The 25,862-nt window shown below is 42.3% G+C and overlaps 1 protein-coding gene across 1 annotated transcript in view; it reads left to right on the forward strand.

Moving 5' to 3' along the window:
* The window catches only part of brf1b (BRF1 RNA polymerase III transcription initiation factor subunit b), a 454,941-nt gene that overhangs the window by 265,619 nt on the left and 163,460 nt on the right, over positions 1–25,862 (forward strand). The window contains exons 7-10 of the mRNA XM_059960793.1: positions 6,789–6,882; positions 20,551–20,677; positions 22,768–22,807; positions 23,548–23,640. Coding sequence (XP_059816776.1) covers positions 6,789–6,882; positions 20,551–20,677; positions 22,768–22,807; positions 23,548–23,640 — 354 coding nt within the window. The remainder of the gene's footprint in view (positions 1–6,788; positions 6,883–20,550; positions 20,678–22,767; positions 22,808–23,547; positions 23,641–25,862) is intronic.

Raw genomic sequence — 25,862 nt, forward strand, 5'->3', positions numbered from 1 at the left:
AGTTTAGTGAGCTTAATCTGAGTTGCAATTAAATATTAGAGAATGTCAACATTGTTGTCTCTGCAAAAATACTCCAGACCTACTTGGATAAGTGAGCAAACTGTGTATCCTCTCCCACAGCAGCCTCTCTTGGACTGAGGTGCAAATTAGAGGCATGAGCCTGAAGCCAGCCCTTTGGTTCACCATATGCATGCTCATCTGCACTAATCTCATTTGTGTGCATTAGGATATAGAATTGTACAGGCCCCATGGGCCACAATGTCTTACTGACCCTTTAACCTACTTTAAGATCACTCTAGCCATTCCCTCCCACATATACTCCAATTTTCTTTCATTCGTGAGCCGAGGAGTTTCTTAAATGTTCCTAATACATATATGCCTGTACCACCACCTCTGGCAGCGTGCTCCATGCACCCACCACTCTAACATTCTCCCTATACTTTGCTCCATTCCTCTTAAAATTATGCCCCCGAGTATTATCCAGTTACACCCTAGGAAATCATCTCTGGTTATCCATTCTATCAGTTCCTTTTATCATCTTGTAAGCCTCTGTCAAGTCACCTCTCATCCTCCTTCGGTTCGAAGAGGAAGCCTGAGTTCACTTGACTTATCCTTATAAGATATGCTCTCTAATCCGGGCAGCATCCTGGTAGAACTTTCCTATAATGGGGTAACCAGAACAGAACAGAATGCTCCAAGCGTGGTCTACCCAGAGTTTTAGTGAGCTGCACCATTGAGCACATTTGCAAGGAGCACTCTTGCAAGAATGCAGGATCTATTATCATGCACCCCCCCCCCCCCCCACCCACCACCACTATCCAGTCCATGCTCGCTGCTTGCTGATGTCAACAGGAAGGAATCTCACACCACCAGGTTCAGGAACAGTTATTATACTTGAACCAGAGGGGACTCACCCCAACACTGAACTGATTCCACAACTTATGGATTCTCTTTAAGTATTCTGCACTCATGTCCTCAATATTTATTGCTTATTTATTATTATTATGATGTCTTTTGTATTTGTGCAGTTTGGTGTATCTTGAGTATTGATTGTACATCTGTCTCTGACGTGTGAGGCTTTTCATTGATTCTATTGTGTTTCTAGCTATTTACTGTGAATGCCCACAAGAAAGGAATCTCAGGGTAGTATATGGTGACATATGTGTACTTACATAATAAATTTACTTTGAACTTTTGAACAGTACATCACAGCTCTTGAAGAATCCCCAAATGAGTTCAAGAATGTAGAGCATTACCTCCGTATCCCTCTATGTCTCATTTACTTAAGTACCTGTCCAAATGCCTCTTAAAATGCCTCCAATTGTACCTGATTCTACCATCTCCTCTGGCAGCACGCTATGAGAATTGCCAGTAGATAGAGTAGCACTGATGTATATGACCCTCTTTCCTTCATCAGTCATATTGCAGCTGTATACATCGTTGATTGGGCCATATTCGGAGTATTGTGTGCAGTTATGACCACCCCTTTAAAGGAAAGATGTGGAGAGGGTGAAGAACCTCATTTTCAGTATTTTTTTAATTTGCAAAGTTTGCCTTTTGCAATTTGGTTGTTTGGCAGTCTTTGTATATGTACAATTTTTCATAAATTCTATTGTATTTCATATTTTTCCTGGAAATGTCTGCAAAAAATGAATCTCGAGGTAGTATATGATAGCATATATATATATATATAGATATTAAATTTGACTTTAGCATTGAGGTTCACCAGGATGATGCCTGGATTAGAGAGAATTTCCACAAGGAACAGCTGGACAAACTTGGATTGTTTTCTCTGGAGCTTCAGAGGCTGAGAGGCAATTTGACAAGTTATAAGAGGCATAATTAGAGTAGATAGAGTCCTTTTTCCAGGGTGGAAGTGTGAAACAATAGAGGCCATACCTTTAAGGTGAGGAGGGTGAGAGTTTAAAGAGGATTTACGTGGCAAGTTATTATTTACACAGAGAGTGATAGGTACGTGGAATACGCTGTACTGGAAGCAGACATGATCACGATGTTTAAGAGGCATTTAGACATGAACAAGCTGAGATGGAGGAATAGGGATCATATGCAGGCAGATAGGATTGGTGTAGATTGGCATCGTGGTCAGTACAGACATGATAGAAACATAGAAAATAGGTGCAGGAGTAGGCCATTCGGCCCTTCGAACCTGCGCTGCCATTCAGTATGATCATGGCTGATCATGCAACTCAGAACCCTGTACCTGCTTTCTCTCCATACCCCCTGATCCCTTTAGCCACAAGGGCCATATCTAACTTCCTCTTAAATATAGCCAATGAACCAGCCTCAGCTGTTTCCTGTGGCAGAGAATTCCACAGATTCACCACTCTGTGTGATGGGCTGAATGGCCTGTTCTTGTGCCATACTGTTCTGTTGTATAGCAGAGAAGCAGAGTATGAAGTATATTCCTGACAGGAAGCAGGCTGGTGGAACATACAGGAATGTGCTTATTTTAGTTTTCTACCACCTGCAACAAATCTCAGGTAGACACCAAATGATGAAAACGCTCGGCAGGCAGAGAGGGCAGATCAGAGTTAGTCTTTCAGGCCATTGAATACATCAGGGCAATTCCGATCGATAAAACTATATTGACCGAAGCATTGATTATTTTTCTTCACGGTCATTGCACGATCTACAGAGAGGTTCTGAATTATCTGTCAAAGGTGTGACTGGATAGAGAAAATGAGGCAAGGATGAGGCAAAGATAGACAAGGGAGATAAGGGAGAAGAATAAAGTGGCATTAGTATTGGTTTATTATTGTCACATGTATCAAGATACAGCAAAAAGCTTGTCTTGCATTCAGTTCATACGGATCAAATCATTACACAGTGCACTGAACAAGGGCAAACAACAACAGAATGTAGGATAAAGTCTAACAATTAGAGAAAGTGCAGACCTGGTAGACAGTAAGGTGCAATGTGACCGATTCTTAATAGTATTGGTTTAATATTGTCACATGTACCAAAGGACAGTGTAAAACCTGTTCTGCATATTGTTCATACAGATCATTATCCAGTGCATTGAGCTACAATAAGATAAAATGATAACAATGTAGTAAAAGCTACTGAAAAGGTGCAGAACAGGTAAATGACAGTGCAAGATCATAACGAGGTAGATAGTGAGGCAGCAGACTTGAGGGAATTTTCCATTTCAGGGTGAGAACGGGAAATGCTAGTGATACAATTGATAATGGACGAACAAAAGAGGAAGGAGACTGGACCCAAACACCATTGTAGCAATGATGGTCATGTATCTGCACTGATATACAAGGTTGCACAGTTGTGTAGTGGTTATCAGATTGCTTTGCAGCACCGGCAAGCAATCATCAATCAAGGTTCGATTCCTGCTGCTGTCTCTAAGGAGTTTGTGTGACCATGTGAGTTTCCTCCTACATTCCAAAGATGTACAGTTAGGTAGTAAGTTGTGGGCATGTTATGTTGGTACTGGAAATGTGGCATCATTTGTGGACTGTCCAGAACATCCTTGCTGATTTGATTTGATGCAAATGATTCATTTTACTCTAGTTTCACTGCTTCAATGTACATATGATGAATAAAATTAATATTTAATTAAAGCTTCCTCTCTACCTCAGGATGTCTGACAGTGCTTTTGAGTAATGAAGTCACTGTTGTATTGTCCAATACATGGGAGACAAAATTTGGAGAAAAGTTCGTGTGGCTAATGGACTGGTTAATTTGTTCAGTTGCTATTGACAGAGGGCTGGATATTGGCATGCAGTAATATGCCTGCTTTCTCTCTGAAATGGTTCCTTGCCATCTTTTCGTATAATTTGAAGAACACATGGGGCCTCAGACGAAGATAGGACCGCAGGCAGTACTGTACGGGGAATGTCAGGCTTGATTTTTAGATGTTAAAGTCCCTGTAGTGTGTCTTAAACCTATAGTCTTTCAGCTCAAGAAGTGAGAATGCTGGCCAGTAAGCCATGGCTGACACAACGGCTGTCTGTCCATCCTCAGTCCCTCACTGTGAGTGGAACATGCTGTAGGCGTGGGGTGGTTAGAGGTTCTGCATGCTTGTGACACTGCTTATTTTTAGATTATTATTGTGGCTGCTGTTCAAAGGTCGCACAGGCAAACAGTACTGCCTGGATGGATGCCACTGCTTCACAGTGATTACCTAGAATCTGCTTGCTGTCAGCAGTGGAGCCAGGAAGTATGTGTGTCATTTTTGCTTTGTTTAGCATGCATTTGAGAGCCCAGGAGATGTGGTCAAACCAAGTGAGCAAACCTGAAAAGTGTACAGTGATCCGCAACATGTTAGCTTAGCAGTGGTGTGAGTCCTGGTGTTCGAGATCCTGTGGGTCGTCCATCCTTTATCTTCAATGTGAGAAATAACTCTTTATTAGCAAACACGAGGAAATCTGCAGATGCTGGAAATTCAAACAACACACACAAAATGCTGGTAGAATACAGCAGGCCAGGCAGCATCGATAGGAAGAAGTGCTGTCGACATTTCGGGCCGAGACCCTGACGAACGTTGACAGCGCTTCTCCCTATCGATGCTGCCTGGCCTGCTGTGTTCTACCAGCATTTTGTGTGTGTGTTGTTCTTTATTAGCAAGTAAAGTTCATCCCTAATCTATAATACAGGAGCTGCCAGCAGTTTCATCATTTAGCCGCTCTTCTGATCATTCCTTCATACCTGTAAGGGCAAATATACACTCTGGACTAGATACCCAACGCCAATGCATGCTCCTACTCCATTCCCAGTTAAAACAGACATTATTCCATTCTAAAGATTAAAGATTTAAAGACATCCACAAACAAGATTCTGCAGATGCTGGAAATCCAGGATAACGCAGACACGCAGAATGCTGGAGGAACTCAGCAGGTCAGGCAATCTCGATGGAAAGGAATAAAGAGTCGATGTTTCAGGCCCTTGATGAGGACTGGAGGAGGGGGGTGTGAAGCCAGATAAGAAGGTGGGGGGAAGGGAAGAAGTATAAGCCGGAAGGTCTAGATTAGTTTTATATCATAACATACAGTGCAATGCATTGTTTGTATCAAGGACCAACACAATCCAAGTGAAGAACTGTTGGGGGCCAAATGTCACCAGGCTTCTGGCGCCAACATGGCGTGCTCATAAGGTTGCTCACCTGTACATCTTTGGAATCTGGGAGGAAAACAGAGCACCCAGTTATGGGGAGAACATACACGCTCCTTACAGAAAATGGCAGGAATTTAGAATCAGAATCAGCTTTAATATCACCAGCATATGTTATGAACATTGTTGTCTTTGCATTTGTCAATAATAATAGAGGGGAAAAAACTATGAATTACAGTATATTAAATAGATAAATAAAGTAGGTAGTGCAAAAACAGAAATTTAATAAAGTGGTGAAGTAGTGTTCATGGGTTCAATGCCCATTCAGAAATCGGATTAGAATTAGTCTTTCTAATGTGGTAGAACTCTTACAAAACTCTTTCAATACTTTGTGTATGCAATATAGGATGAAGATATTTTCCCCCAGAAACCAAGCTTGTTTCCATGTCCATCCTATCCTGCTGTAGAGTTTCGACCTGAAACATCGACAGATTCTTTCCTGCCACAGACACTGCCTCACCCACTGAGTTCCTCCAGCAGGTTATTTGATGCTTCCATACAGCTGTTTGACCAGCAGTGTCTGGTGTACACAACTATAGTGATGGTGTCTGACTGGGTCTGAACGTTGCTTCATTTTCATAGTCATCAGGGCCAGCATTTATGGCCCAAGCCTTTCCTGAGATGCTGCCCTGCCTGGTATCCTCAGGATCTCGTATGCAGACTAGGGCTAGCTTTATTCACCACGTACATCGAAGCATACGGTGAAATGCATTGTTTGCGTCAACGACTAACACAGTCTGAGGGTGTGCTTGGGGCAGCCTGCAAGTGTTCCTATGCTTCCGGCACCAACATGGCATACCCACAGCTCACTGACCCAGACCTGTACAGCTTTAGAATATGGGAGGAACCAGAGCACTCAGAGGAAACCCACGTGTTCATGGGGAGAATGTACAAACTCCTTACAGTCAGTAGCGGGAATTATACCCCGATAGCTGGTGTTGTAAAGTGTTACGCTAGCCTCTATGCAACTGTGCTGCCCTGTGTAATCGCTAAGCAATTTTGCAGCAGCATTACAGGCACAATAGTATGTGTCTGTGATGCTGCTTTAAGTGAGCTTTTTATTGCACCCATGCGTATGACAATAAACTCAATTTTCCACACTAAAGAAGGGGATAGTTGCCTTGGAGTCAGGGCAGAAACAACCCACTGGATTAACTTCTGGAATGATGAGATTGAGGATGAGTAAGAGGAAGAGGTCTAAGATGGCCCATATCCTAATAAAACGAGAGGTGATCTCACAGATAAACATAAAGCTCTGAGAAGGACTGGCAGGGTTGATGCTGACACACTGAAAACAAAGAGTATAGTCTCAGGATTAATGGTCAATCATTTTGATCTGAGATAAGGAGGTTTCTCTATTTAAAAGGTTATGATTCCTTGAAATTCTTTACCTCAGAGATATTATTCAAAATATCAAGTCTAAAGATTAATGGATCTTGGACTAGGGGAATTGGGAATTGGCAGGAAAGTGGATGAAGTATAGGGTATTGAAAGTAAACAACCAAGTCACCTGCTTCTGCTTTTCCTTAGGTCTTTGTGTTGGTATTTGTGGCTGTTTTCTGTGTCTGTATACATCTGTCATCTTGATGGTGTGTTGTCTTGCCTTGTTTCTTTGGGGAATGAGTTCTAATGTTATGTTTTTGCAGCTCTTCTCGTTGCTGCCAGAATGCACGATTTCCGAAGGACAGTAAAGGAGGTCATTCGTGTGGTCAAAGTCTGCGAATCGACACTCAGGAAAAGGTGAATGCAAATGCCAGATTTGTTTCTTCCTGTTGCTGCTGTCTCTGTCTGGAGAGTATATTTCAGCATCTGATAGCTTATTCAATCCCCTTTTTTTTTCTGGTCCAATGTCTACTGTACATATGCACACGAGCATGCAGCACATACACAGACACGCAGCCGTGCACGAGACACAAACACATACAAACGCACATTTTCAGGCACATAAATGCGTATGCCCCTGGACAGATACATACATGCATACATACACAGACACATATTCAATAAACATGCTCAAATGGACGCCATTGGTAATTGTACTTGAGTGCTCTCACATTCTGCCTCAGTTTTGGTAAATGGTTTAGAAATGTCACGTGTACTGACATACAATGAACAGCTTTTGTTTTGCATCAGCAAGTACAAAAGCTGGAGGAACTCAGCAGGTCGGGCAGCATCTGTTGAAATGAGCAGTCAACGTTTCGGGCCAAGACCCTTTGTCAGGATTGAAGAAGGAGGGGGCAGAGGCCCTATGAAGAAGGTGGGGGGAGGGTGGAAAGTGCAGGTGAAAACCAATCAGAGGAAAGATCAAGGGGTGGGAGAGGGGAAGCAGGGAGGGGATAGGCAGGAGAGGTGAAGAAGGAGTGTAAGGGGAAAGCACTATGGGAAGTAGAAGAAGGCAGAATCATGAGAGAGGTGATGGGCAGCTAGAAGAGGAGGGAGAGTGAAAGTGGGATGGTGTAAGGAAGAGGGAGGGAATTACCAGAAGTTGGAGAATTCGATGTTCATACCAGGGGGCTGAAGACTACCCAGACGGTATATGAAGTGTTGCTCCTCCAACCTGAGTTTGGCCTCATCATGGCAGTAGAGGAGGCCATGTATGGACATATCAATATTTGTTTTGCATGCCACCCAGGCAGATCATACCACACATAATTGTACTGGGGTAGTGAAAAGAAAACTGAATATAGAATTGCAGTTACTGAGAAAGTGCAGTGCAGCTAGACAAAGAAAGGGAAAGGGCCTTAGCAACATAGATTGGGAGATCAACAGTTTATCTTGCTGCATATGAGAGGTCCATTCAAGGGTCTGATAACAGTGGGGTAGAAGCTGTCAGTGACATGTACTCTCAAGCTTTTATAACTTATGCCTGACAGGAGCAAGGAGAAGAGAGAGAGACTGGGGTGAAAGAGGTCCTTTATTAAATCGGTAGCTTTCCCAAGACAGCAGGAGGTGTGGATGGAATGGTGCGGAGGCTGGTTTACCTGTTGGATTGAGCTGTGCTCACAGCCCTCTGCAGAGCAGTTTCTGTACCAAACTGTGATGTGTTTGGTTTGGATGCTTTCTGTGGTACATCAGTATAAAATTACTCAGAATCATTGACTGTCTCACGTGGAAACAATGGCATGGTTTATACTGGTTGGGTAATTCGAAGCAACTCTGCGTGTATCACCCTCCTCAGGCAATGTGGGGGCAGTGTAAATTGGTTTATCATTCCACATGTACCAAGGTACAGTGAGAAGCTTGTCTTGTATACCGTCCATACAGAATCAATTCATTACAACAGTTTTTTGAAGTAGTACAAGTTCAAACAATCACAGAGTGCAGAATAAAGTGTTTCAGTTCAGTACTGGTAGACGGTAAGGTGAAAACAACCCATAGTGTTATGCCAAGCTTGAGGCCACGTACTGCCAAGCTTGAAAACAGTTTCTATCCCACTATTAGCAGACTGTTGAAAGGATTTTATACACTAAAAGATGGATTCCTGATCTCCCGATCGACGAAATCCTTGCACATTGTTTGTCTTCTTCTCTACGTTTTCTCTGTAACTGTGACACTATGTCATTGTTCTGTTTTTATTGCCTCAATATACTTACGTCTGTCTGGATGGCACACAAAGACATTTGCTGTACTTCAGCACATCAGACAAAGAACGATAGTCTATGTCTCTTTATGTACTCGAGTGATATATTTTTTAAATTTCAAATCAGTAAATTGGTTTATTATTCTCACATGTACCAGCGTACAGTGAAAAACTTGTCTTGCATGTCACCCATACAGATTAATTCATTACAGCAGTGCGTTGAAATAATACAAGGTAAAACAATAATACAATGCAGTATAAAGTGTTATAGTTACAGAGAAAGTGCAATGCAGGGAGGCAACAAGATGAACAGAACGAGGTAGATTGTGTGGTCAAGTGTCCATTGAGTGACATTGTGGGCATGCTATCTTGGCACCGGAATGTGTGGTGACACTCACAGGCATCTCCCAGCACATCATTAGGCTCTGTTGGTTGTTAACACAATTGACACATTTCACATGTTTTGATATACATGTGATAAGTAAATTAATCTGAATCTGAATTATCTTATTGTACTAGGAAACTGTTCAATAGTCTTATAACAGCAGGGTAGAAGTTGTCCTTGAACCTGGTGGTATGTGCTTTCAAGCTTTTGTGTCTACTGCCCACTGGGAGAAAAGAGAGAATACTGGAGCAAGTTAAATTCTTTTACATTGAGAATGTTTCCAAGAATGGAAAAGCCTACAAAAAGTAGTGGGTTCAGTCAGTCCATTGCAGGAAAAACTCTCTCCACCTCTGAGCACATCTACATGGAGCTCTGCCATAAGAAAGCAACATCTATCATCAAGAACACCCCCCAATTCCCCACCATCCAGGCCTTGCTCTCTTCTCACTGCTGCCATTGGGAAGCAGGTACAGGAGCCTTAGGTCCCACACAACCAGGTTCAGGAATAGTTATTACCCTACACCCATCAGGGTCTTGAACTAGCATGGATAACTTTGCTCACTTCAACTCTGAACTGTCTCCACAACCCATGGACTCGCTTTCAAAGACTCGACAATACATGTTCTCACTATTATTTATTTATTACTCATTATTATTGTTATTTTTATTTGCACTGTTTGTCTTCTTATGCACATTTGTTGTTTGTTGGTCTTTGTGTGTAGTGTTTCATTGATTCCATTGTATTTCTTTCTAGTGTGAATGCCCCCAAGAAAATTGAATGGTGACATATACATACTTCGATAATAAATTAGAATTTTGCAAGTGTGCTGAGAATCGTTTCAGTTCAGTGGCCATGAAAGTGGTAACTATGTTGTCCATTGCAGTAAACAGACAGATTAGAAAGGTCATCATGACCTTGTGTGGGTGGTTGGTTGGAAATTAATCCAGTTTCCTTGAGTCTGATCATTAAACAGTGACAACTCTTGAACCTGTCTACTTGGAGAGGTGGGACCCATGTATGATTCATTCCCAGGCAACTAAACAGATGACACTTACTCTCTTGGCTCACCTTTGGGTGTGGAGCTGGATGGTCCGTGAGCTTGCACGAACATGCCATGAAAGGTCAGCACCTGTCTCTCACACACACACACACACACACACACACAGATATTTCACCATTAGAACCTGGTCACCACAGATCTGTATTGTATTTGACTTCTTGCTTAATTTTCATCCTTTGCATGACATATATAAGTATTTTAATGTAGATCAAAGCAAATTTGACATCCTGGCCATTGATTTTTTTTTAAAGATAAAGATTTAAAGATATTCCCCCACCCACTTTACTTTTCCCTTCACCTGGTCTCTTGTAGGATCTGCCAGCTTGAACTCCTTCCCCACCCCCACCTTCTTACACTGGCTTCTGTTCCCTTCCACTCCTGATTTGATGAAGGATCCCAAAACATTGACAATTTATTCCGCTCCATAGATACTGCCTGACTTACTAAGTTCCTCCAGGATTTTGTGTGCGTTACTCTAAAGATTGGCTTTATTTGTCACATGTGCATCAAAACGTACAGTGAAATGCGTCAGTCTGAGGATGTGCTGGGGCAGTCTACAAGTGTTGCATGCTTCCAGTGCCAACATAGTATGTCCACAACTTACTAACTCTAACTTGTACATCTTTGGAATGTGGGAGGAAACTGGAGTACTGGAAGAAACCCACACGGTCACAGGGAGAATATACAAACTCCTTTCAGACAGTCCTGATCAGTGATTGCTGGCACTGTAAATGTTGTGTTAACTGCTACACTATTGTGCCATCTCATTTGGACGTTGCAGAAGGTGTTGAAGTCCATAGTAGATTCATAGAGCCCTACAGCACAGAAACAGGACCTTTGGCCCATCTAGTCCAAACCAAAGTTTATATTCTGCCTATCGAATGGCATTTGGATCATGGCCCTTTGTACTCCAAGACATAAAATTAATCAAAAGTAAAACATAGAGCTGAGAATAATGTGTCTACTTTGTTCTTACTTTAGTTAGGCGCACACTTATGATGTAGTAGCGTACTGACATAAGCCATTCATGTACTTTTACATATAACCTGTAATGAGTTATGTAAACAACAAAGAATGCTTAATCAAATAATATATTTACAATATTACTGAAATATTAAATACAAACACTCCTCCCTGCTTGGCTAGATAACTCCAACTCAATATAGAATGCATCTCAACTAAAGATTTAATTGCTGTTGAGGATTTCTTACTCTTGTGGGATAATGTTTTTCCTGACCTGGGGGAGGGGTGGGGAATCACTCTGCTTGGCAGATGAGACTTGTGGCTGTGAAACAGTCTGGGGTTCTGGGACCCTATCTGTGGCTGTTGTAGGAGTTAACTCTGGGATTGCGGGAAGTGGTTCTGACAACTCTGAATATCTTTCTTCTCTTAACAATTGACTCTGCTCTCCTCAAATTCTCGATGCGTCATCCCCAGCTGACATCAGACACAATCTCCACTGTGTAGGAGCGTGGTCCAGTCTATCCTTTTGATCACATCTGTAGTCCCTTGCCAGGACTCCAAGACATATGGGGTGGTAAATTGGATTAGTAAGTACACAGATGATATGAAGATAGGTGGTGTTGTGGATAATGAAGTAGGTTTTCAAAGCTTGCAAAGAGATTTAGGCCAGTTAGAACAGTGGGCTGAAAGATGGCAGATGGAATTTAATGCTGATAAGTGTGAGGTGCTGCATTTTGGTAGGAATAATCAAAAGAGGACATACATGGTAAATGGTAGGGCATTGAAGAATGCAGTAGAACAGAGTGATCTAGGAATAATGGTGCATAGTTCCCTGAAGGTGGAATCTCATGTGGATAGGGTGGTGAAGAAAGCTTTTGGTATGCTGGCCTCTATAAATCAGAGCATTGAGTACAGGAGTTGTGATGTAATGTTAAAATTGTACAAGATATTGGTAAGGCCGAATTTGGAGTATTGTGTACAATTCTGGTCACCGAGTTATAGGAAAGATGTCAGCAAAATAGAGAGAGTACAGAGGAGATTTACTAGAATGTTACCTGGATTTCAGCACCTAAGTTACAGGGAAAGGTTGAACAAGTTAGGTCTTTATTCTTTGGAGCGTAGAAGGTTGATAGAGGTATTTAAAATTATGAGGGGAATAGATAGAGTTGATGTGGATAGGCCTTTTCCATTGAGAGTAGGGGAGATTCAAACAAGAGGACATGAGTTCAGAGTTAGGGGGCAAAAGTTTAGGGGTAACACGAGGGGGAACTTCTTTACTCAGACAGTGGTAGCTGTGTGGAACAAGCTTCCATTAGAAGTGGTAGAGGCAGGTTCAATATTGTCATTTAAAGTAAAATCGGATAGGTACATGGACAGGAAAGGAATGAAGGGTTATGGGCTGAGTGCAGGTCGGTGGGACTAGGTGAGAGTAAACATTCGGCATGGACTAGAAGGGCGGAGATGGCCTGTTTCCGTACTGTAATTGTTATATGGTTATATGGTTATATGGACTGGTTGTCCAGGAATGAACCATCAAACCTCCTTGTTGGAAGAGCCCTCAATTTGTCTCAGCTGTTTGTCCAGCATACTCCTCCTGAGATTGGGTTTGAGGAGATCCAAATATGAGCATAAAGGGATGATCCTGGAACAGCAGAGCAGGTAAGTTGTTGGTTGTGGAGTGTACTGTACTGCAATACGCAAGGAGCAATTTGGCAAGCTTCTGATTCAGTGTCATTGTAGTGTGTTCTGCTGACATTGCTTGCAGTGTGTTCTTTAGTCTCTGGACAAACCATTCTGCCAAGCCATTTGTAGCTGTGTGGTACAATGCAGATGCAATACGTCTTATTCCATTCATTTTCAGGAATGATTGAACTTGTTCTGCAACAAACTGTGGTCCATTATCACTGACAAAGTGTTCTGGAACACCAGTCCTTGAGAAGGGGCTTCTCAATACATCAACAGTGTGCAAGGCTATAGTAGAGGCTATTGGAAACACTTCTGGCCACTTTGTACTGCATCCACTACCAGCAAAAAATTGATGTCCATGGAAGGTCCAGCAGCATCTACATGAATCTTCTGCCAGGGCAATGCCGGTCATTCTGGCGGATGGAGAGGCACTGCCCTTGACATCTTCTGAACATGTTGGCATCCCAGTGTATGTGATCTGCTCATCTATCCTAGGCCACCAGACAACACTCTAGCCAACGCTTTACATTTTCACTGCGCTCTAGATTATTGTCATGTAGCTCCTCCAGCGTTTCAGCTTGGATGGTACAGCAGCTCTCAGTCCCCACATAAGGCAACCTCTGTCGAGGGCAGCTTCATCCTGGTGCTGGTTTCTCCTTGGACATTGCAATTTTGTTGACACTCGCTTTCATTCGTGACTGCAACCATTTCTGGCTGCTGATTCCATTGATACAACAGCAATTTCAACTGCTCTTTTAAACACGAGCTGTACCTCAGTTAGGAGCCTTTTTGAATGTTTTCTTGTAAGACTCCACAGACTTAGTGATCTCTCAGTGAATCACTAAGCCCATCATTCAATTGACAATGCTCAGACAATCTCTTCATTTTAGCTATGTACACTGGAATGGACTCCCCTTACTTTTGATTCTTGTGTAATCTAAAGCATTCCACAATCAACAATGGTACCTCAGAACATAGAACACTACAGCACAGTACAGGCCCTTCGGCCCAGAATGTTGGGCTGACCTTTTAACCTGCTCTGATATGAATCCAACTCCTCCCTCCCACACAGCCCTAATTTTTCTTTCATTTATGTGCCTATCTAAGAGTCTCTTAAATATTCCTAATGCATCCGCCTCTACCACTAGCCTTGGCAGCACATTCCACACACTCACCACTCTCTGTATTAAAAAAACACTTCTGATGTTCCTCCATAATTTCCTCCAATCACCTTAGAATTATGCCCTTCGTATTGGCCATTTCCTCCCTGGGAAAAAGGTGCCGCCTGCCTTCTCTATCTGTGTGTCTGATCATCTTATACACCTCTATCAAGTCACCTCTCATCCTCCATCTCTCTAAAGAGCTCAATCAATTGTTCCTCTTAAGTCATGCTCTCTAATCCTTGTGGGCTATTCTTAAAGCTTTGCAGCACTATTCAATATTTTTCTTTTAAGTAGTCTCCAGTATATTTAGGAAATCCTTTTTATCTTCTGTTCAGATAAGGGAGGGCTTATGAAGCGTGCCATTTTTAATAGGCCCCTATGGAAAACCTCAGCTGGTTAAAACTTGTCAAATATACATGAGGCGGAAGAATTTGTGTTTGATCGCAGTTCCCCTTCTGACAACATGATGCATTGCCTTTTAATACCAATGCATTTTATGACTTGTTTATTTTCTGCTGGGCTCAGCTTGTCTGGCTGTTTGCAGAAGGGGATTAGTAAATTCAGATTTGTTGGTCACATATTCATTGAAACATACAGTGAATTGTGTTGTTTGCGTTAACAGCCAACACACCTAAGGATGCACACATTTTGTTGAGCACAGCTGTGGTTTTGGAGTCACGTGTAGGCCAGAATCAGTAAGGGTGGTAGATGTTCTCTCACTGGGACAGTGGTGAATAGATGGGATTTTACAACCATTCTGTATACTTTGGTTGAAGTCAAGTCAAAGTTGAGTTTATTGTTATACATGCAAGTACGTGTATCCACAGATCCAATGAAAAACATACCTGCAACAGCCTCACAGCCACATAGCATCAGATAAGCAGCATTTGCAGAAAAACCATGAACATATATTATACAAAATGATACAAAGAAAACAATCATAAAAACGTAGAAAACCTACAACACAATATAACATGCCCTTACCTTAGAAATTACCAGTGGTTACCCATAGCCCTCTATTTTTCTGAGCTCCATGTACCTGTCCAGGAGTCCCTTAAAAGATTCTATCGTATGCGCCTCCCCCACTGTCGCTGGCAGCCCATTCCACGCACTCATCACTCTCTACGTAAAAAACTTACCCCAGACATCTCCTCTGCACCTGCTTCCAAGCACCTTAAAACTGTGCCCTCTCGTGCTAGCCATTCCAGCCCTGGGAAAAAGCCTCTGACTATCCACACAATCAATGCTTCTCATCATTTTATACATCTCTATCAGGTCACCTCTCACCCCAATCGCTCCAATGAAAAAACACCGAATTCACTCAACCTATTCTCATAAGGCATGCTCCCCAATCCTGGCAGCATCCTTGTAAATCTCCTCTGCACCCTTTCTATGGCTTCCACATCCTTCCTGTAGTGAGGTGACCAGAACTGAGCACAGTACTCCAAGTGGGGTCTGACCAGGACCCTATATAGCTGCAACATTACCTCTCGGCTCTGAAGCTCATCCCACGATTGATGAAGGCCAATACACCATATGCCTTCTTAACCACAGAGTCAACCTGCCCTGCAGATTTGAGCGTCCTATGAACTCGGACCCCAAGATCCCTCTGATCCTCCACACTGCCCAGAGTCTTACCATTAATACTATATTCTGCCATCATATTTGACTTACCAAAATGAACCACTTCACACTTATCTGGGTTGAATTTCATCTGCCACTCCTCAGCCCAGTTTTGCATCCTATCAATGTCCTGCTGTAACCTCTGACAGCCCTCCACACTATCCACAACATCCCCAATTGGAAGAAAAAAGACAGAAGGTATCAGAATCAGGTTTGTTATCAATGTTGTGAAATTTACAATGCAATACATAAAATTGCTATAAATTACAATAAAAATATATAACAAATAAATAAACAGTGCAAAAAAGAGAGCAAAGTAGTGAGCTAGTGCTCCTATGTTCATGGTCAGATCAAGATCCTGATGGTTCCTAAAGTGCTGAGTGTTTGTCTTCAGGCTCCTGTATCTCCTCCCTGACGGTAATAATGAGAAGAGAACATGGTGAGAGTGCTTCATGATGGATGCTGCCTTTTTGAATCATCACCTTCTGGAGATGTGTTTGCTAGCGCAGAGTTTTGTGCCCATGATGGTGCTGGCTGAGTCTACAACCTTCTGTGGCCTCTTTTGATCCTGTGCATTGGCGTCTCCTCGTCCTGTTCTTGCTGAGAAGCAATTCATTGATGTTGCCTCCAAAGGTGTTTAGACCTGGATTATATCTTGGTCTAGCTGGTGAACACGTCACACGTGCAGTGAGTAGGATTTAGAAGTGGTCACTTGGGGATTGCTTGCAATCTTTCACATTCCAAAGTATTTCAAGAGCCAACAGAGCACTTTTGCAACACTATCAAAAGGGGCATTCACAACTCTGAAAGTGGACACTGTACTTGGAGTCCCCGTGGCAGTGTTCACTGAGGGGCCAGCAGTGGAAAGGGTGAATAGCTTCATGTTCCTGGGCTTCAGCATCTCAGAGGATGTATCCTGAGCTCAACACTTAGATGCATTCATGTCAAAGGAACACCAGTGGCTCTACTTCTTGAGGAGTTTAAGGAAATTTGGTATGTCACCAACAACTTACAGATTTCTGCAGAAGTGTGATTGAGATCATTCTGACCGGTTGCATCACTGTCTGCTGTGGGGGGTTGTGGAGTAATGTACAAGAATGCTGGAGGCTGCAGAGTGTAGTCTTAGCCAACCTCATCATAGACACAATCCTCCGCACCACTGAGGATCACTTCAAGAGGCAGCGCCACAAGAAGGCAGCACCATTATTAAGGACCCTTACCATCCCAGACAATGCCCTCTTCTCATTTCTACCATCAGGAAGGAGGTACAGACACACATTCATTGTTTTAGAAACATCTTCTTCACTCCACAGAGAATTTTCCAAACAGCCCATGAACCCAAGAACACCACCTCATTATTTTTCTTGTAACACTACTAATTTATTTTGGTAATTATAGTAATTTTATGTCTTTGCGCTGCACTGCTGCTGCAAAACAACAAAAAGAATAACGAGGAAATGTTCATGGGTTCATGAACTGTTCAGGAATCTGGTTGCAGAGCGAAAGGATCTGTTTCTAAATCATTGAGTGCAGGTCTTCAGGCTCCTGTACCTCCTCCTGGACAGTAGTAGAGAGTAAAGGACATATACTGTATGTCAGTGGTAATAAATTTGCTTCTGATTCATCTCTCATTCTAAGTTATGTCAAACAGCACTTAAGTCACCTCAGTACAGGGCTGGACTGGGTTAAGGTGACATGTCTCTGTCTGAGAACTACTTGTACCTCTCTGAAAACTTCCTGACCTCTGTTAGTGATGAACCTGTTCCATTTACAGGTCGTAAATAAAATTTTAACTGTAATCAAAATGCTTATGATGATACTTGATAATGTTCTGTGGTTGAAAGTCTTCAGTGTAACTGCTACACTACCTGTCTATTTCCATAAGACATAGGAGTAGAATTAGGACATTCATCCCACTGAATCTGCTCTGCCATTCTATCATGGGTGATTTATTATCCCTCTCTATCCCATTCTCCTGCCTTCTCCCCATTAACTTTGACACCCTTACTAATCAAGAGCCTATCAACCTCCACTTTAAATATACATGACTTGACTCCATGGACGTCTGTGGCAATAAATTCCACAGACTCACCACCCTCAGGCTAAAGAATTTCCCCATCAGCTTTGTTCTAAAGGGACAACCTTGTATTCTGAGGCTGTGCCCTCTGGTCATAGACTCCCCCATTATTGGAAAAGTCCACTGTATCTAGGTCTTTCAATATTTGACAGGTTTCAGTGAGATCCCCTCTCAATCTTTGAAAGCCCAGAAGCCTAGTTAGGCACATGATTGAAAGAAAATGGAGAGCTATGTACCAGAGAAGGGTTACATTGATCCTAGAGTATGCTAAAGGGTCAGCACAATATTGTGGGCCAAAGGGCCTGTATTATGCTGTGGTGTGCTATGCAATATCTCAATGAACTGTTGTAAAGTTATGATGCATATGTTTGGCGAAACAAGATACTCACTATACCTCAATGCGTTTGACAATTTACCAATTTACCAGAAGACAATCCTCTTCATAAAAGGAGGTAAATATTTCAAGCTGAAGGACAAAGAAGTAAGAGTGTGGTACTGGGACCACAAGCCAATGTGTGTCTCATGTTACTGCCTGAAGTCAAACACATTGCCAAGGTTGGTCCTCACTACTTTCCCAGTTGCTGACAAGTACTGTCCACATCTTGTTACAATGGAGAATGTCAAGATAACTGAAATAAAAGTGCTCATCACCCACAATTTCTGATTATAAAACACTAAGTATGTTTCTTGGCAGAGCTTATTGCTCAAGCTTGAATAGGTGAGACATGACTAGGGGATTGTTTTTCTAGTTCTGCGTCAGTAGGACAGTGTTGTCCTTGTGCTTGTTGGTACGTGCTTTAAGGTTCTGTATCACCTGCCCACTAGAAGAGGGGAATGTCCGCCGTAGGACAGTTCTTTGTTTATATTGGCTGCTTTACCGAGGTAATTTGGTAAATTGATTTACTATTGTCACATGTACTGAGGTACAAGGAAAAGCTTATCTTACATATTATTTATACAGATCAAATCATTACATGGAGGTAGAAGGTAAAATAGTAACAGAACGCAGAATAAGTGTAAAAGCCACAGAGAAAATGCAGTGTGTCTAAACCAGGCATGGGCAAACTATGGCCCGCGGGCCATATGCGGCCCGTTAAGCTTTTTAATCCGGCCCGCAGAACTTGATGAAATTATATTAGTAAACCTTGTTAACGTTTTTTCCACGCAATTCTGGCGTTTTCCCAATAGATGACGCACTCTATATACATTGACCTTTGTTGAGGTGCAGCGTATTACTCCACATTTACGCTTTACTCTTTGTTCGGCTCGACCTATTTGTGTGAACAGGCGTTCAGCGTCATGAACATCAACAAAGCCAGCCACAGATCCAAGTTAACTGACCAACACCTCAGATCCATCCTGAGAATTGCCACAACAAAACTAAATCCAGACTTTGATGCGCTGGCTAAAAAGGGAGACCAACAACACTGTTCCCACTGAAATTAAAAATAAGTTTCTTCGTTGTGTTATGTAAAAAATGCATTTGAAAATATTTTTTTTTAATAAGCCTTACATGTTTCATGTCATTTCTGTTAATTGATGGACATGAGTAGTGCGCAGGTGCACGTACGTTCCCAAAATAAAAAATGCGCTCCAGATCAAATAACGCGCTCCGCATACTGGCGCGCTGTCACTGTTCTGTCGTGCTGGTCGTTGTTGAGTTTTGGCACAGGGGACAATTGAATAAGAAGGAGCAGGACAAGTAGACCTGCATCTCCTACCGTTTTTGAAATAAAGACAGGAGGAGAGTGATGATGATAATATCTTGAAGGATAACAGAATTTTCAGTGCTTTAAAATAATAACTGTTACTATTAAAAAAAGCTGTATTTTATTCATTTAATTTTCAGTGTTTTAAAAGTCATTTCAATAAATAGCTAAATACCATGGGACTTCAAAGACAGATATTTTGTTGTAATGCATTTGTTCATTTTCAATTGAAATTAAAGCACATGTTTTCTACATATCCCATGATATTTTATTTTCTCTTATGAGGTGTATTACCAAAACACTCCGTCCATCTGCTCCTAGTCCGGCCCCCCGGTCAAATTTTAGAACCCTTTGTGGCCCACAAGTCAAAAAGTTTGCCCACCCCTGGTCTAAACTAAAGGATGCAAGTTCATACTGGGGTAAATTGTGAGGCCAAGAGCCCATCTTATCAGTCCATTCAAGAGTCTGGTAATGGTGGGATGGGAGTTGTCCTTGATCCTTCTGTCACGTGGTTTGAGGGTTTTGTATCTTCTGCCTCATGACGAAGAGGTGGGATGGGGTGAACAGGACGATAGGGAGATGGGAGGGAAAGGAGAGATGTGGTTCAGTTACAGTCATGGAGCGACTGAAATTAAGATTAGCTTTATTTGTCATATGTACATTGAAGTATACTGTGAAATACCTTGTTTGCATCAACAGCTAACTCAATCTGAGGATGTACTGGGCCACAGGGGTTTCCATGCTTCCAGCGGCATCGTAGCATGCCCTCAAATTACTAACCCGTACTAACCTGTACTACTTTGAGATTCAGGAAGAAACTGGAGCACCCAGAAGAAACTAAACTTACAAGCTCCTTACAGACAGCGGTGGAAATTAAACTGCGATCAGTGGCGCTGTAAAGCATTATGCCTCCCAACCTCTTCACTTTCATCTCATTTAGTAAACTAACCGAGCTGTTTAGCAGGTTTACTTCTGCCGTGGCATGGAGTTTCGGGTGGTCATTTGTGTGATTGACTAGGGTTCTTTTGGGGACAGTCCATGATTGTGTGAATTGGGATGTCCCAATAATTCACTTTCCTTGAAGAATGTACATTTTTATACAATGCTTTCAGTTGTGAATCCCTTTGATAAGTAGCTGGCCTCCTTTGACTTCTATTCCAGGCTGAATGAGTTCGAGGAGACGCCAACCAGTCAGTTAACGATTGATGAGTTTATGAAGATCGACCTGGAGCAGGAGTGTGACCCACCTTCATTCACAGCTGGAAAGAGGAAGGTTAGGCTGCAGCAAGTAAGTCTAAACATGACAGGAAGATTTGAAACATGTATCGTGTATAGTTCTAGCATAACCTTCCTGCTTTATAAACACAAGCGATTCAGCAGATGCTAGAAATCCGTAACAACATACCAAAATGCTGGCGGAACTCAGTAGGTCATGTAGCATCAGTGGAGGGGAATAAACTATCAACTTTTCGAGTCCCAGGACCCTGCATCAGTTCTGGAAAGGAAGGGGAAAGAAGCCAAAATTCTGTATTCTGTATTTCTGTAGCTTGGAAATACAGAAAATATCCCACTTCACTGAAACCGTTCCTGTCATTTCATTACCCTTCTGTTTCTTATTCTCTTCACCTGATTATGCAGTGAGTGTTAGATTCGGCCTTTTTTAAAAGGAATATGCTAATCCGGAACCTGCTTAATTGTGGAAACTGAAGCTATGTATGGGGAACTAGTACAGAAGAGGCATGGGGCAGATCAGCAGGTTAAAAGGGTGGCACAGCATCGTGGGCTGTCCTGTGCTGTAATATTCTACATTCTATGAAGTTACCCACAAGCAGAGGAAATAATACCAAAATGGACTTCAGAGGTGGTGGTGGTGTGAGAGTGGAGGGAATGGGGCAATTATCTGAAGAGGAAAGGTTAAGCCATTGGAGCCTGAATTCTATTTCTTTTAGAAGAATGAAAGATCCAAGGTTATGCCATGGGTAGCCCGCAAGTCTCACCATACTTCCTGTGCCAACACCACATACCCACAACTCACTCACCCGAACCCATACATCTTTGGAATGTGGGAGGAAACGGGATCACCCGGAGGAAATCCACACTGGCATGGGGCAATTTGTAAGAAAACAAAAAAAAAGAAAATGCAAAAAAAAACAGAGAAGTCATGATTGTCCTAACATAGAAACTAGCTCAGACTAGACAAAAAGTCAAGACATTTCAGTGATAACAATTAAGCTATGACATCACCAGATTCAATGCCATGACCCCTGCGGCAAGAGAATGAAGAAACTTCTAGAAAAATACAGAAGCAGCTTCTAGAAAACTGACTGAAAAATTACACGTATATTATGATTATATAAAAATGCAAGCAATCATAGGAAAAGTTAAACTGCAAGAATAATACCAATTTTCACTTTAATTCAACATATTTCAATGGTTCAATTTAATATCAGAGAATGTCTACAGTATACAGACTGAAATTCTTACTCTTTGCAGATATCCACGAAACATAAAAAACCCAAAGAATGAATGACGGAAAACACTCACCCTTCATCCCACTTGCTCCAGCAAAAGCATCAATCTCCCCACCACCCACCATGCAAGCAATAGCAAGCCCCCCAGAAACGATGATCTAGAGTCCATCAAAAGCTGCTGTCCATCCCAACACTAAGACATCTCAGACAAGCACTCTCTCTCCTGCAAAAGATAAGAGGGAAACAGACAGCTCGCTGTTGCCTTTCCTTCAAACATTGTGAAGTTTCTCAAAGCTAAGAGCTCATGCTTGAGCATGGTTTCCCAGGTAGCAAAGCTCTTGGCCTGAGCCATAGCCTGTGCGTCATCTGCTCATCTGCTAGGGGCAGCAGCCCAGGTCTTCCTTCCTCCCACTTTCCATCAATGACAGACTTTCCCACGAGTGTCATTAAGCAGAGGGCCTGACAGGAAGCCCTGTTCCCCTACAGCAGGAAAGCAGGTCATTGAACCCACCCCTGCTACCACTGTGTATTGGCCATCAAGATACCCTTGCCGTTGCTCTGGGCATATGCTTTTTCTGCTTTACTTGCAAGTCAGCTTCACTGATGCAATTTACTATAGAATCTGCTTCCTCCCCTGTTAAAGCAACACATCCTAGGTCAGAATCTACTCTCCAGCTGCCCTCTTCCTTTGGTTAAAGTTGTACCCTCCAATTCCTGATTTGTTTGCCCTTGGTAATGGTTTTGGTAATGGTTTCAAGCTATGATCACCCAAAAGTCATTTACCCTTATGAAAGGACCCTTCAAATTAGCCCCATGACTGTTACTGTTAGCTTGCATATTGAAAAAAAGTATTTGCAAAAAGTGTTGATAATATACAAAGTAAATTTATCTTTAAATTCCATTTCAGTTGGAACAAGAACTATCCAAAAAACTGGCAGATATTGAAGGTAACTGAACTCTTCTCTGTTCTCTCTCTCTCTCTCTCTCTCTCTCTCTCTCTCTCTCTCTCTATCACTCCCTGTCACACACACACAGACTTTTTTTCTCCTCCTTCTACTTGCCTGCTCCACCCTTCTAAGTCGAATTGAATTTTATCGTTCTTCAGCAATGCAGAAAAGTTTGTAAATATTGAACAATACAGGCCCTTCAATCCACCATGCTGTGCAGAATTAAGCTGGTAATTAAATATACGTAACAAAGCTAGCCCTTCTGCCTGCATCTGACCGATATTGCTTCATTGTCTATCGAAGAGCCCCAGCATATCTGCCTCCACCACCACCTCTGGCAGTGCATTCCAGCATCCGCCACCCTTTGTGTAAGTTATCTTTCCCCGCATAGCTCCTCTGAATTAACACCCTCTCACTTTAAATGCACGCCCTTTGTATTACACATTTCAACTCTGCGAACAAGACTGTCTACTCTGTGTGTGCCCCTCATGATCTTATAAACCTCCATCAGGTCTCCCCTCAGTCTCCGCTGCTCCAGAGAAAGCAGCCCGAGTTTGTCCAACTTCACCTCACAGCTTGTGCTCTCTAATCCAGGCAGCATCCTGGTGAACCTCCCCTGCACCCTCTCCAAAGCCTGCACAACCAGAACTGAATTCAATACTCCAGATGTGACCTAACCAGAGTTCTATAATTCTGCAATATAAAACTGATTTCTAAAGTAAAATGTTGACATTTTGCAGGTGAAATAACAAGTTACCAAGATGAGATTGAGACTGAACTGGAAATCATGCGACCAAGATACCGCGGCGTGTATGCAACGTATGCCAAAAGAGGTGTGTATACAACAGTCTGTTCTCCTGGAGGCGGGTGAGGGCATAGCGTAACTGTACTGTATGTTAATAATATAATAATGTGGTAACTTCTCATGGACATGGACGGGTTTGTTTCTTCCAGTTGAGTGCTATAATTGTTACACGTACATCGAAACATACAGTGAAATGCACTGTTTGCGTCAAAGACCAAAATAACCCCAGTATATCTTGTTGAATGAGGGGAAGGTAGAAGCTGCCCTTGAGCCTGGTGGTATATGTTCTTTTGTATCTTCTGCCCGACAGGAGGTAGGGGGGAGCAGAGCTAATGTTCGGGGTGGGAAGGGTCCTTGAATAAGTTGGCTGCTTTCCCAGGAAGGCACAGGCAGAGTCATTTGAGGAGAGGCTGGTTTCCACAATGGACTGGCCTGTGTTCAAAACTCTGTAATGTCATGCAGTCATGGGCAATGCAGTTGCTGTACCGAGCTGTGATGGATTCAGTAGGGTACTTCTTGTGGTGCTTCTGTAAAACTTGGGAGGGTCATTGGGGCATGCCAATTGGTGGAACAAAACAAAAGTGTTGGACATAAAAACAACAGAAAATAGCACAGTACAGGCCTTTCAGCCCATGATGTTGTGCTGACCTTTTAACCTACTCAAAAATCAATCTAACCCTTCCCTCCCACATAACCCTCCATTTTTTTATCATCCATGTGCTGATCTAAGAGTTGCTTAAATACCGCCAATGTATTTGCCTCTACCACTACCCCTGGTGGGTCTCACGCACCCACCACTCTCTGTGTAAAAAAAAACTACCTTTAACATCCCCTCATACTTTCCTCTAATCACCTTAAAATTATGCCCTGGTACTAGCCATTTCTGCCCTGAGAAAAAGTCTGTTGCTATCCACTCGATCTATGCCTCTTGTCATCTTGTACACTTCAAAGTTCAAAGTAAGTTTATTATCCAATTATATATATGTCACGATATATTACCCCGAGGTTCATTTTCTTGCTGGCAATCACAGTAAGTACAAGAAACACAATAGAATCAGTGAAAGACCAACCCAACAGGATCTACAACCAATGTGCAAAAATAAACAACAGACTTTGCAAATACAAAAAGAATGAGAAAAATAAGAAATAATAATAGTAATAAATAAGCAATAAATATCAAAAACATGAGATGAAAACTGCTTGAAAGTGAGTCCAGTTCAGTGCTGGACACATGAGGTTACCCCTCTGGTTCAAGAGTCTGATGGTTGAGGAGTGATAACTGTTTCTCAACCTCGTAGTGTGGGTCCTGAGGCTCCTGTACCTTCTACCTGATGGCAGCAGTGAGAAGAGAGCCTGGCCTGGGTGGTGGTGAGGGTCCCCAGTGATGGATGCTGCTTTCTTGCAACAGTGCTTTGTATAGAAATGCTCAGTGGTAGGGAGGACTTTAATTGGGATGGGCTGGGTTGTGTCAACTATTTTTTGTAGGCTTTTCCATACAAGAGCTTTGGTGTTTCCATACCAGCCTGTGATGCATCCAGTCAATATACTCTTCACAACACATCCATAGAAGTTTATCGGGGGTGGAGTTTCAAGATGGCGACGTAGACATCTGCCTTTTAGGCACTCTTCATTTTTTAAGCTATAATCACCCTTTAATCAAATCTTTTCGTACCTAACTACATGGGTTGATATTTACGATTTATTTCTTTTTTAAAATAATACTTGATTTAATTTTTTCAAACTTAAAATGTCTGTACCTAAGAAATCGTCTAAAGACCCTATATCTCTCGATGCAATCTCCAGTCTTCTGGATACTAAACTGGATACTAAACTTGCAAGTCTGGAAAATAAACTTACTGCGAAAATGTCTGAGCTTGAAGATGTTGTTAGATCATTTGATACCAAGCTTCAGTCGCTGGCAGCAGATATTGAACGGCATGAAGAAAAGTTTGCGGCTCTTGACAAGATAATTTGTGAAAAAATACGTACAATCGAAACTTTGGAGGAGAAGGTACGATCGACCGCTAAAATAGTGAAGCAGAATAAGTTTAAAATCACCAATCTTGAAAACTGATCTCGCAGACAGAACTTGCGTATTATTGGATTTCCCGAAAATGTTGAGTCTGGTGACTTAACTGAATATTTCTCTAACTTATTGTGGGAAATTTTTGGCGAGGACGCTTGCGGGTTAAACCTACTATTGACCGTGCCCACAGTGTTCCGAGATTTTCGGCTGCGAGAGACAAGCCA

This window comes from Hypanus sabinus, chromosome 2 (assembly GCF_030144855.1).
Source record: "Hypanus sabinus isolate sHypSab1 chromosome 2, sHypSab1.hap1, whole genome shotgun sequence".
In the NCBI taxonomy this organism is placed as follows: domain Eukaryota; kingdom Metazoa; phylum Chordata; class Chondrichthyes; order Myliobatiformes; family Dasyatidae; genus Hypanus; species Hypanus sabinus.